The sequence below is a fragment of the Polyodon spathula genome, chromosome 13 (assembly GCF_017654505.1).
Source record: "Polyodon spathula isolate WHYD16114869_AA chromosome 13, ASM1765450v1, whole genome shotgun sequence".
NCBI classification, from domain to species: Eukaryota; Metazoa; Chordata; class Actinopteri; order Acipenseriformes; family Polyodontidae; genus Polyodon; species Polyodon spathula.
This window is the reverse complement of record NC_054546.1, coordinates 30,935,590-30,950,085: the sequence shown is the minus strand read 5'-3', so window position 1 is coordinate 30,950,085 and position 14,496 is coordinate 30,935,590. Positions and strand designations below refer to the sequence as shown.

The 14,496-nt window shown below is 36.5% G+C and overlaps 1 protein-coding gene across 1 annotated transcript in view; it reads left to right on the top strand.

Annotated features, from left to right (window-relative positions):
• Positions 1-8,521, top strand: part of tango6 (transport and golgi organization 6 homolog (Drosophila)) — a 54,004-nt gene extending 45,483 nt beyond the window's left edge. The window contains exon 18 of the mRNA XM_041268773.1: positions 6,486-8,521. Coding sequence (XP_041124707.1) covers positions 6,486-6,662 — 177 coding nt within the window. The 3' untranslated portion in view covers positions 6,663-8,521. The remainder of the gene's footprint in view (positions 1-6,485) is intronic.
• The last annotated feature ends 5,975 nt before the right edge of the window (positions 8,522-14,496 follow it).

Below are 14,496 nucleotides of genomic sequence, written 5' to 3'. Positions count from 1 at the left end.
GGACAAATATTCAAATAGTTGAACAAACACTGCTGGAAATGTATTATGTGGCAGAAGGGACAGGATTTATAAAAGACTTGCATCAAAGATATTACCCGAAGGAAACCAATGCATAAATGACACAAGTCCTACTGTACAGAATAGTGTTGCTTTTCTTTCTGTTAGGGGTCATTTGATGGGGTGCCAGTGGGGTTATTGTACAAATTGTACTTTTGTTTTCCAGATTTACAATATTCTGAATATTTGGATATTCGTTTAAATTTTGAAAGACTATTGGAACATGAAAAACCAATATTGACCCCAGCAGTATTTTAATTAGGGGCAATTATCCTGAACTCCTCGTGCAATAGCAGGACGACAAGTCACGTGCTTCAGTTATTAGGAGGTGTATTTCTTTTCTGTTGCTAACTGAATTTTAAGTATAATGGATCTGAAAAATGTGGTGAGGGTAAACAAAAGTGCACATACAAATCTGGACATGCTAGCCAGCGGAATTTCTCAGACAAGTCTTTGGAAATGCACCAGGTAAGCATTAAAGCAGAAAGACAGATCTGAGGGACATGAATGAAGGCAGTGAGTGCAGGAAGCAGTGATTAATGCAGCACTTAACAACTATAATAAAACAAGCATGTTTTTTATATATATATATATATGCATGCTACTATTTTTTTTTTTTGCCAAATCAACAATTAATATAGACGTTTAGGATTTTTTTTTCAATCTTTATTTTTCAATTCAAGCAGAGAATGGGTGAAATCGACCTTTATGCTTTAAAAAAAAAAAAAAGACTTTTTATGCCATTTAAAAACATCTCATTTAGTGAAACCCCATTATCACATTTAACAAAACCATGGTTACCAACATTTTAATTGAAATAACATTTCTATACATTTAAAAATAGTCTCAAACCGTAGTAAACACAGCAAATAAGTGTATGACACAGACCTTTATAGCATAAATTTACAAGTAGAAATAATATGCACAGAACAAAACATTAGATAGTTGAACAGAACTAACTTGTACTTATACTTAGTCTGTCTTTGTTAGATGTTCTCTGAGTTAACTAGCTTGTTACCTTATTAACCTTTTGTCACCAGTTATTGTTAACAGGTGAGGGTCCATGATTACTATAAATATAGGTAGCATAGGCACAAGTTTGTCATTCCTGAATGTAAGGGAGCAGAAAATGGCAAAATAAGCTCAGTTAAGCAAAGAAAAAAGACTGTAATTACTTTAAGAAATGAAGGTTCATCTTTAAGACAAATCACCAGAACTTTGCAAGTGTCTGTAACTGCTGTGGCCAGGTGACCTCAGAATCAGAGAACAAGTCCATTCGAGTCACAAGTCTGCGAAACCGGTGATTAACTGCCCCTGAAATACAAGCTCAGCTAAATGCAACTAGAAGTACAGATGTTTCAACATCAACTGTTTAGAGGAGATTGCATGAAGCTGGCCTAACTGGAAGAATTGCACTTCAGAGAAACCATTGTTAAAAGTGCAGAATAAGAGGAAGAGACTTGCCTGGGCCAAAAAACACAGAAACTGGACGTTTGAGGCGTCGAAGTCAGTCTTATGGACCAATGAGTCAAAATCTGAAATATTTGGGTCCAGCCGCCGAGTATTTGTAAGAGTCAGAGAGGGTGAGTGCATGAGTTCTGCAAGTGTGGTTCCCACTGTCAAGCATGGAGGAGGCAGTGTCATGGTCTGGGGTTGCTTTGCTGGTGACAGAGTTGGTGATCTTTACCAAGTCCATGGCAAGCTCAACCAGCATGGCTATCATAGCATACTTCAGAGGCATGCCATCCCATCAGGATTATGGCTAGTTGGGCAGTCCTTCATTCTTCAGCAAGATAGTTCTTGCACAACTTTGACAACTATCTGGCAAAGAAGGAAAGTGAAGGACAACTCAATCTAATGACCTCCCCTGCCCAGTCTCCAGACCTCAATCCCATAGAACTTGTATGGGACGAACTGGACAGAAGAGTCAAAGCAAAACTACCGACAAGTGCCCTACATCTCTGGGAATTGCTGCAGAAGAGCTGGGAAGACATGTCGGTGATTTCCTGCTGAAACCTGTTAACCGAATGCCTCGTGTTTGTGAGGCTGTTATTAAGGCAAAGGGTGGCTATTTTGAGGAATCCAAGATTTAGAGACAATTTTCAATTTTCTTGAAATTTACAGAAACGTATACGACGTAAAACATTGTCAGTTATGAAAAAAACCTAGTTTCCAGCAAGTGTACTCAAACTTTTTGACTGGTACTATATATATATATATATATATATATATATATATATATATATGTATATGTATATAATGTATTTGTGTGTGTGTGTGTGCAAATATCAGAATTACAAAAGCTACAGTTCTATAGTTACTGCTTTCTTTCACCTTAACTTGAAAGCTCCTTGTTTTTACTTACGCTACTGAGCTTTTCACCAGTCAAAGTACAGTTACGCTGCACTGATGAGCCCCAAACAGAGTGAAACATGTCTTCAGTTACTGTGCTTTCACTTTTAAAATGCTGCAAATGTAGAAGACTTTTGGCAACGTTCACACGATTTGATTTGCTCTTATAATTCAGATATTTGTATAAATCCCGACTTCCCCACAGTTCTATAGTTACTGCTTTATATATATATATACACACACACACACGAAACTCTAGTGTCTACATCAGATATAGCTCCCACAACTTGCCAACTTCACTTAGTTTATTGTACTTTTACCATAGGTTTTCATCAGTGCTATTTAACATTTCCTTGGCATTCTTTGCAAGATCTTTTGAAAATGTTGTTTCTGTTGATTTTAACTTTGAGCTGCTTGTATTACAGAGTGTGAGGCAGACACCAGGCTGCTTGTGTTTCTACCAGCCATTCTCTGCACTTCACATGCATCCAGAGAACTGCTTCTCTCCGTGTGATGAAACTTGCACAGGACATTCAACAGAATAATTCATTTAAGAGTGTCAGAATCTGTGGGGGTATGGATTTATACAACATTCAAGGTCGTTTCAGCAAATCAGAGCACAGATAGACATATCCAACCCAAGTCATGTAACTATACAGTACCCTCATCCAGTTGGTTAAAGTGTTATGATACAGGAGCTATGCAGTTCAGCAGCAGTCCCAGATGAAACATCACAACTGAATTAGATACAATCTGTGTGCTATGGATTGCCCCTAAGAGAACTCCCAGCCCATCATTCTGATGGTTATAGGGCAGTCCTGATCTCTTGTAGTATTGCTGTTTCAATTGTCACTTAAACAGAAACAGGTGTTTTAATGCAATGTAATCACTAACAAAGATCAAGGAGTTGTTTAAAACAGCTGCTCTGTGCTTTGACACCCAAAATGTAAAAGGCTTTCACAAAAGCGATGTAACATTTTACTGGGGTTTTTTTGTCCTCCTTTTGTTCATGTCCTTCAAAGGAGGCTTTCTGTGTTGCTAACAGAAAAGAGACATTGCCTAGCTTAACTGAGTCCCAGATTGTGTTTTTCAGTGTGAATTCAATGTCCTTGATAAAGGATTAAGACATTGTAGTTAGACAAGGTGCTGTAATAATGAAAATAATGACTACATGTTTTGAAACGGATTGAGTTCAAATACGGACCATGATTCATTAATCCAATGGATACCATACAGAGACAAAGCAGACAGTTAACTTTAGAGAAAGACAGAGCAGAGTGTGATACGTTAAACTTTAGGAAAAAGATAACTAGCTTATTGTGATTTTCAATCATAGACTCACTGTTATCACAGCCTACTGTTCAACAATTATTTTTGAAGTGAGAAAGTGCGAATGCGTTCAGTACTGATTCAGAACATTAAAAAAGGATTGCATGTGAACACATTAGCAGTGGAGATACTTTTGAAATGTGATTTACTTGTCATAAAGCTTTGTCTTTTTGTAATTGTATTTTTTTTTTAACCTTCAAAAATTACTCAGGCCTGTCAGCTGTTTCCAAATCCTAGTAATCCTGTGGGTCTACGCTTATTAAAAAGATCTCAATTATCTTACAGTACATGAGAACTACATTTCTTTTTAAGCAAGCGTGCCTCAGCTCTGCAAGCTTGCAATTGAGCACCAAGGCTCTATCTGTCTTTCTTTGTATTTCAGTGTGGATTTCGCTAATGTCCACTGGGGACTAGTTTGACACTACCTGAAATAGTCCTGGAGTTAGACACCTTTTATATTAGTCATACGATAATGAAAGAAACAGATACCCATTTGTCACTTGTTTGAAAGCCTGATAGATATAGTTATTTCCCCCCCCCCCCCCGGGCTTTTCATGTAATTTAGTGATAGTTAATAAGGTGCCCCTATGTTTCATGTAGGCTTTGAAAAAACAGCTGATTGTTGAAGTGGAGGCTTTCCTGTCCTTTTGATGTGGAAGGGGTACTGGTATTGGGATCCGTTGCCGAGCTAAATGGGTGTATAAAAAATGTAGGGCACTTTTGGTAAGCCAGTTTTGAATTCCTTCAGCAAATTAAAGGGATACTTTATATCATCTGCATAGTCCTGATATTTATATAATTTCCTATTATGTCTTTTCTGTATGGTTATCTATTGTTATGTTTGCTTAGATCATTATAAGAACGGTTACAAATGAGAGGAGGCCATTCGGCCTATCTTTATTGTTTGGTTGTTAGTGACTTATTGATCCTAGAATCTCATGAAGCAGCTTTTTGAAGGATCCCAGGGTGTCAGCTTCAACAACATTACTGGGGAGTTGGTTCCAGACACCCACAATTCTCTGTGTAAAAAAAGTGCCATCAATTTTCTGTTCTGAATGCCCCTTTATCTGACCTCCATTTGTGACCACTGGTTGAAAAAGTCCCCTGAGTCGACATTGTCAATACCTTTTAGAAATTTGAATGCTTGAATCATATCTCTCTTTCAAGAGAAGAAATATCCTTTTTGTAGTGTGGTGACCAGAACTGAACACAGTATTCTAGATGAGATCTTACTAATGCATTGAAAAGTTTTAACATTATACTTAATACTTAAATTCGACACTTTTTACTGTATGTCCGAGCATTTTGTTGGCCTTTTTTATAGCCTCCCCACATTGTCTAGGTGAAGATATTTCTGAGTCAACATAAACTCCTAGATCTTTTTCACAGATTCCTTCTTCAATTTCACTCTCCTATATGATATTTCTAATGGACATTTTTATTGTCTGCTTGCAGTACCTTTTCTGGTGGTTGATTGAGTTTAACTATGTTTCTTTTTTTCCCTCTCTGCCTATCTGAACCCAGCTGTTTCAACCCTCTTCTATCTGCCTGGTGGCTTTCTGTCTGTTAGTTGTGCAAACTTCCAAGAAGTTTGAGTGTGCTTTCTCCTCAAACTCCTGTATCTTGCAGAACTTTACACACACAGTTTATCTCTGCTGGGTTTTCTCAGATTTCCCACATCATGCAGGTGTCACAGATTACTGTCTTGAAGCCATGTTAAATTAAATTATTATTTATTTATTTATTTATTTATTTATTTATTTGTAACTTTAAGTATAATTTCTGCAGCTGTCAACCTGCTTTCAAACTTCTTGTGAACTGCTCTGCCCTTTTCCAAGAAGTTCTCCCACGCTGTCGCTGTTTGGACTGCCTATTGCTTTTGTGTGAGTGCCTGTGTGCACTTTGTTAACTCCGCCCCCTTGTCTCAGAATGGCTCCAAGTTTGATTTTCAGCTTATCAGAAAAAGACATGCAGCTGTTTAGAATTGAAGCTGCAGTAAATTCCCAATTTACTTTATTTTCTGATTAAAGCAGTTAAAGATTACATTTCTCTTAACTCCTTCTAAACTGCTCTGCACTTTTCCACAAAGCGCTTCTTCCATGCTATGCGGAAACAACAACAATCATACATAACATATATTAAAAAAGGATATTAAATGATATAGTATATTAACTACTAGCAAGTGTTGATTATATGGGTTATTAATAAAAACAAAAGTACCTGTTTTATTAATAGCTTTGGTTATCATTACAGTCAATGCCAATTCACAAGCTGCAGATACAGTTCTGTTGTTTGACTGCATCTGGCTGCTGACAGCCATGTGTGTAACTAAAGGAGAAAGCAAATCAAAAGTTTAAACAGTGTTACTGCTGCCCTTATAGATTTTGCCAAAAGAGCTTAGTTTTGTATGTTGCTGTATATTTAATTACTGATCATGTTTTTCTACTATTCTGTGTAACCGGCTGACATTATGCTTCTATTTACTGTACTATAAAGCAGATGGTGTTCAATAGTGATTTCTCATGAAGCAGGTGCCAAAGACACATGGCAAAGCAACACAGGCCTGCAAGCAAGATGACGGGCACAGATTGAGCAATGGATACAAAAATCAGAGCAAAAAAATGAATTACAAATACTACATTTGTAGTAGCTATATGCTCTAAAAGGAGTTAAGTAATAGCTAAGTCTTAAAGAACACTATTTTTAAAGGAACGTGTCTGTTCTGCTTTTTGTTTTTGTGGTTCCAGGTGCTCAGTGGCGTGCTGCGAGATCTGTACCGTGTCCTCAAGCATGTGGTGCAGCACGACCGCGATGATGTCACTGTGCTCCAGGCCCAGCTGGCGCTGGAGGAGCTTGATGATGTCATGAGGCGCTACATCTTCCCAGCTCAGAAACTTGAGAAGAAGATCGTGGTGCTTCCTTAGAACCTGCTGTTTCTACACAACGCTGTATTGTATAATGCTCTTAATATGCTCCTGCTCATTTTAAATTTCTATAAAATGCCTGTTAAATGCGAGTTTGCTGTTGTTATTACTGCCATGGGATTGTCGAAGTTGGTTGTGCCTTAAAAGGGTTGCATTTAGTATTGTAAAAGGGGTTGTATTTAGTTTTCTCTTGGCTGCCGTACAGCAAGTGTGCTGTGCTTAACCTTACATACAGTACAATGTTGTGTTAAAGTCAGAGGCTGTGTTTAAATAACCACAATACATGAATGTATGCTGGTGTAGACACAGAGACTACTATTGTCGGAGTTGTTGCAAAGTGAATGGTTGACAGATTGTTTTGTTACAAAAGTAAAAATGCTCACGATTACAGCAAGCAAATATAGTAGAAATAAAAAAAAGCCAAAACCTTTTAAGTTACTTTATAAAAATAAAAAAAGATTACCAGCAAGTAGAAGTCCAAAAACAGTGAAAAAATATATAGACCATGTTTCATTTTAATTTTGAAGCTATTTTCTCAGGATGCAATTTCAGTTACATTACAAAGTGAGGTCTGATTTAAAAGCACTTCGATCATACTGATAAAATGATCATGTCATGAATGGGGTTTGTGTAATGTGTAGCATGCAGCAGGTGAAACAGGAACTCTGGCTCAGTGCTTATGGAAAAAAAAAGTTATTTACCATAGACACAGTTGAATGAGAGATTTCTAGTCATTCTCTGACTTTTTTCTATATATCAATTTTGAAATGTTTTTTTTTTTTCACATACTTGTATCAGTGGGTGATATCTGCTGGATAACGACCAAGATATTTTCTTCCTTAGGATCTTGGAAAAAAATACCATTCAAAAATGGAATGTATCTTTATTACAATGTATGTGTCTTTGAAAAAGGAAAATGTGTGACCTATGAAATGATGTGTTCTTGTTTAGCAAAAGAAGTTACCTATGTATAAACCATTTTCACACTTTCCCTGATCATTGTAAAGTTGAAGGTGTTATTTTAAGCTTGTCGTTGAGACTTATTTATTCCCTAACAGATGAATCAGGAAAAATCTAAATTCTCAGTTAGGGGGAAAGTCTTCCTAAATATGTAAGACCGATTTAACCAACAGCATTACAATAAATACAATAATGGTAAACATTTTATCCTGGATAACCGTGCAGTTGGTTTGCTGTGTTTAATTCAACTCTATTGTGAGTGCAGCTATAGAGAAGGTAGTGCAATTGAAAGGTGAGGTCAGAACTCTGAGTTACGGATTTGTCAAAAGTCTTCCTGTGTACAGATGTTACCAGTGTATAGAACACTGCAGTAGAATTAGTCATATTGTGTGTGTTTAATAGCGATTTGTGATTGGTAACAAATGAATATGCCCGGTGTATCTGGTACAGCTACAAGGCTTTGTATTGTTCTCACCTAAACTGCACAAGATAGTGATTTAAAGCAGTGTATTTTTACACATGTTCATGCTGGCTCTTATAAGGATCCAACACCTTTTGACAGTCCTTGACATGCCTACAATATAGACGTTAGCCCCATCTTTTAAAACTTGGTTTTCCTATGGCCAAGTGCACATGCTATTGCAACTACAGCAGTAGAAGGCTATAAATTAGACATTCAGACTGCTGTAGCTCAGTGGTTACTGTTACATTGACTAAAAGCACATATACAGTACATCTGATACAAATTTCCTGTATATTGCATAATATATACTGTATTAGATAACAGTTTAACAAAATAAAGCACTAATCAATATTTTAAACACAATTTACTTCCTATTGACTATTTTCCTTTATGACTTTATTTTTTGTTTCTTTACATCATCGTAAATGACCGTAGCGCCCAGTATTATTATTATTATTATTATTATTATTATTATTATTATTATTATTATTATTATTTCAACATAACTGTTCAACACCAAACAAAAGCAAAACAACGTCATTGATGATAATACAAGGAAAAAAAAACTGTTTAGTACTCTATTAAATGTAAAATAATAATTTATGAATTAACATTAATAGAATAAAATGTACAATGAAAGAACAATAAAAGAATGATAATAATCAACATACTACGAACTACAGTGATAGACTGATTTTCTTATCTGCACATACCAGAATTGCCTGCACTGCTTTCATTCATACTGTCCAAGGGCATTTAGAGTACTATGATGCTAAATAACCTTGGTGACACTAATGTTCTTCTGCCGTCCAAAAAAAAAAAAAAAAAAAAAAAGCCCCCGGCTGCACTATTTAAAGAATCACTGATCCCCTTTTTTCTGAGGCTGAAGCTATTACTTTAATTACCATTCTGCCATGTGCTGCAGTTTTTTGGTACCTAGCTGTAGTGCGGGCAGCTATGTTCATCTATATTGCTGCAAAACAGATTGAATGCACTATTAGGATGCCTTGTGCAGTGATATATTCGGCAGCAGGATTTATTGGTATAGAGTTGATATGAAATAGAATGACTAGGGTGAAAGTTTCACAATAGCCAACACCGGACTGCAGTATGAATATTAATTATACTGAGCTTTTTTTCTTCTTTCCACCTCTGCTGCCATATTCCCTGTGCCTTACTAGCAGGGAGAGCAGTGTTTTATACAGGATGTATTGACATGCGAAGACGATTGGATACTACGTTAGTGAATTGATAAGAAATCCATTTCCATGATTTAATCATATGAAGATTTTTTTTTTTTTATCTTATTTTTATTTATTTATTTATTGCAATGGATTCAAAGGATGCTACTGCAGCAGTAAAACTGGAGCTTAATATAAAGTCTTTACCTCAATCTATAAGGAAGCTTGCTTCAGGCTTTTTCCTATCCTCGGGTAGGATCTATCTCAGGCAAGGGTGAGAAATAAGGATCTTGAAGCTGTGTGTGTTTTGATTTTTTTTGGTTTAATCCACTGATTATTACAATTATGTTAATGAAATAGATGCAATTCCCCAGCCCCAGGAGCAAAGGGCTGCTTTTTTTGGATGAAGATATTAATTGGATTTTAAAAAGTATTTTTGAATTTCTTCTGATCCATGAAACAAGGCAATTTCTGTTTGCTGGATAACTCAAGTGGGACTTTGTGAGAAGAAAACACAGAGGGCATTATCTGTGATTAGAAGGTAAGGGATTTTAATAAATTAAAAACTGTTTCTCCTGTCTAAATGTAAAGTGTGGATATTTTGGAAGTATACAGGTACAGTAATGTAGCTGCAGCATATCATTTGTTGGAAAGTTATGCAGAGAAAAATGCACTTCAATAATCTGAACTTAATGAAAACTCGTGTGTAATGGATTACAATAAATTATATCTTTATGATTACGAAAGTATTGAAGCCACTATTGAAAAAAAAAAAAAATAAAATATTTATATATATAGATATTATATATATATATATATATATATATATATATATATATATATATATATATATATATATAGTGGCTCTCAAAAGTACCCCCCCCCCCCCCCCCCCTTGGACTTTTCCACATTTTATTGTGTTACAACATGGAATCAAAATGGATTTTATTAGGAGTTTTTGCCACTGATCAACACAAAGTCCATAATGTCAAAGTGAAAAATAGAATCTACAAATTCTTCTAAATTAATTACAAATATAAAACCAAACTGATTGCATAAGTATTCACCCCCTTTGCTATGACACACATAAATAAGCTCTGGTGCAACCAATTGTCTTTAGAAGTCACATAATTAGTTGAATGGCGTCCACCTGTGTGCAATTAAGGGGTTTCACATGATTTCAGGTTAAACACACCTGTCTCTGGGAGGTCCCACAGTTGGTTAGTACATTTCCTAACAAAAACGAAGATGAAGGAACATTCAAAGCAAATCTGGAATAAGGTTCTTCAAAAGCATCAATCGGGGATGATCTAAGAACATTTCCAAGGCATTGAATATCCCCCAGAGCACAGTAAAGTCCATTGTTAAGAAATGGAGAGAATATGGCACAACTGTGAATCTGTCTAGAATAGGCCGTCCTCAAAAACTGAGTGTCCGGGCAAGAAGGGCACTAGTCAGGGAGGCCACCAAGAGGCCTATGGCACTTCTAAAGGAATTTGTCTTCCATGGCTGAGCTGGGAGACACTGTGCATACAACAACAATAGCCCGGGTGCTTCACAAAACTGGCCTTTATGGGAGAGTGTCAAAAAGAAAGCCATTGTTGAAAAAAACTTGCATCAAATCTCGGCTAAAGTTTGCCAGAATGCATGTGGGAGACCAAGTGGAAGAAGATTCTAAAATAGAGCTTTTTGGTCTCAATGCTATGCGCTATGTTTGGCGCAAGCCTAACACCACACATCATCCTGAGAACACCATCCCTACCATGAAGCATGGTGGTGACAGCGTAATTCTATTGGGATGCTTCTCTGCGTCAGGGCCTGGAAAGCTCGTGAAAATAGAGGGCAAAATGGATGCAGCAAAGTACAGAGAAATCCTAGAGGAAAACCTGCTGAAGTCTGCAAGAGACATGGGAAAAATTGTCCTGGTGTGATTAATTTTAGAACAATTTGTAGATTTTATTTTTCACTTTAACATTATGGACTTTTTCTTGGCGATCAGTAGCAAAAACTCCTAATTAAATCAATTTTGATTCCGTATTGTAACACAATAAAATGTGGAAAAGTCAAGGGGGGGGGGGGGGGGGAATACTTTTGAGAGCCACTGTGTGTGTGTGTGTGTGTGTGTGTGTGTGTCTATATATATATATATATATATATAAATGTAGCTTGCACTGTATTCTTATAGTAAAGATACAATGAGTACAGAAATACAAACTTAGCTGCTGTTTGTCTCCTGGTAGAGGAGTGAACATCCCAGCAAAAACAGTCTATAAAATCCTAACCAAGGACTAAATTAAAAGTCATGCTTGAATGGGTGAAATCTCTTCAATCACTAAACTTAACCAATGGTTAATTTACATTAGTTTGACTACACCGCTTTTCATTGACAGTTAATTTGATTTATCCTGGGCCTGGCGCCAACATTATTTATACTCTCACTTGGCTTCCTGTCTTAATCCACAAAAATCCACAAAAAAAGAAATCACAACGATCAAAATCTAGTTTTAGAAATATCCTCTTTATATTATAGATATATATATATTATATATATATATATATATATAATTAATATAATATATATATATCTATTATAAATTGTCTCGTATGACGAGTATAAAATACTTCTATAATTTACTGCAACATTGTTTATGTAGATTTTAAAATATAAACATGGTTGGTTTAGTTTTTACATACATCAGAGTACAGCTGCTTAATTACAGCTTTACTTTTATGTGAAAAAATGACACCAATTAGGAACGTTCATGAGAAATTGGGACATCTTACAATTAAAACTGCTCTTTGGATATTTGTGTGTGTTAACTTTTTAAATACCTAGCAGTTGGTATATTTTCCTTTACTGTGTTAAGCCTGGACTGGAGCCCCCACTAGTTGTGTTTGGGTATACAGTGCCTTGCAAAAGTACTCAGACCCTACCTATGGTGTCCCATTTTGTGAAATTACAAAATGATGCATACAGATTTTATTCAAAACTTGAATGCTCAAGCTGAAGACTTCTAAGGGTGAGAAAAGTTACAGTATTTGTCAGCAAAAACTAAAGAGAAAAAACTGAAATATGTTGATTGCATAAGTATTCAGACCCATCAACTTAGTATTTGGTGGACGCACCTTTGACAGCAATTACAGCTGCAAGTCTTTTTGGGTAAGTCTCTACCAACTTTGCACACCAGCTTGGTGCAATTTGTGCCCATTCTTCTTGGCAGATTTGCTCAAACTCTCTCAAGTTGCATGGGGATAGCTTAAGGACAGCAGTTTTCAAGTCTCCACAGATTCTCAATAGGATTCAAGTCAGGACTTTGGGCTTTGCAACATGCAAAGGGTAGGTACACATCTGAATGTGGTCAGGTCTACTTTCCTGGCACATGCCCATTATCTGCCAAGCTCTTATCAATCTTTGGGGACACCGGTCACTTAAAGGGGCAACAGTACAGTTGGCATACTGTTAAAAGTAACTGTTAATAGGCTTTGATGCAACCTCCAAACTGGGCATTCAGCATAGCAAGAGTTAGTAAAAATCATAAAAATAAAAACTTGCTAGACCTATTTAAGGTTGCACCATCCAACCCTCTTCCCCCAATCACAAGAAATACTTTCTATTTAAAACTCAATATCCCATTTTGGAAGCCAAGAGATACACAACTTGTAAGCAGTGTTTGTTTGAGTGTGGGTGTACTTTCCATTGGTCCTTAAGAGGCCAATAGAAGTGGGAGTCATGTGATAAAGCCATGTGCCAGTGCCAGTGTACAGCTGCTTCTGCAACACTGATAGTAGTTACAGTAGCTTGTGCGTGTGTGTGTGTGTGTGGTAGAGTACTGCCCTGAACACCCTCTAGTGGATCAGTTTAGATCAGCTGGTATATCAGTTGAAGTTGACTTTAGCACTGTGAAGCTGATCACTGGCTGGAATTGCATAAAATATCAGAATTTGTTTAATAAAATACTATCACTAGTTATGGTACCTTTTTTTTTGTTTCATGAGTTTTACTGTATTACTTCATACATTATTGTAGAGTAATTTATACGGATAGTAGCCATACATTGTAAACCCATAGTTTTAAAAAACAAAGTGCCCCCCCCCCCCCCCCAAGCCTTTTGCATGAGGTAGTACCTCATGTACTATGTTTCTTTGCCAGTACTAGCGCTAATACTACTTTTTATCAAAATGCCAGTCCCTCTCATCTTGTGTGTGTGTGCTTGTCTCTCTCTCTCTCTCTCTCTATATATATATATATATGCATAGAACATATGAGACAATTCTAAAGTTAAAAAAGCAACTTTCTATGTTGAATTAACAGCATTCCCTGAGTAAAATGTTTGCTTTTGTGATTTATAATACCTTAGTATGATCTTGCGTAGGGTATTTCTTATGAAAACCATTTTGCTCAGTTTAAGCAGACAGAACCCAACCTGCACTAGATGATATCCCTGTTCCAATAACACCTCACACACAGCGCATTAGTTTATATTGTCCTCAGTATTATTGGCAGAAAGCCTTCTCTACATCACATCATGAGCCTTGCTGGCAGTGCTTGGTTCATTGAGTTATCTGAAGTTGTGACTGCAGGTTAGCTCCCAGGAAGAGGTTCCTGTTCCTTGAGATAGCTGTCTGGATAACTTTGTATTCAGTGCAGGAAATAAACAGTATGGAATTATTAGATTACCCTCATTCGTGTTTTTATAGTGACTTTAATTACCCCCCCCCCAAAGACAAAAACATGTTACCTCATGGAATACAGCTCCCCGCCCCATTTATAGACTGCAATGCCAGATTTCCAGAGTGCTCCGGCTTATTTAAATTCTCCATTAGAATCAGACCATCTTAAAACCTTTATGCCATGCCGCCAGTTGTGTGGTGTTTGACCAAGGCATGCGCTCATTTCAGACACTGGAATAAGTGTTCAAATAGGTCCCTCATTTTTCTGCTCCATTCTCATTGGTCTCATTGATTGCATATTGTAGACTGTCAGTACTGTGGCTGTACGTATTGATCTTTCTTAAAAATGCATGTTTCTATTGCAGCACATTAGAGTCTTTACAGAATGTTATTGTGTTTTATGATTTAACAACGTTAATGCCACAATATTGATTTATATTATGAGGAATAATAATAATAATATTAAGTACACATTAATTAGCAAGGCATCTTCAAATTATCTAACATTGTTTTTCAGACGTATTTGAAAATAATAAGAAACATTAGTTTCTTCTTGTAT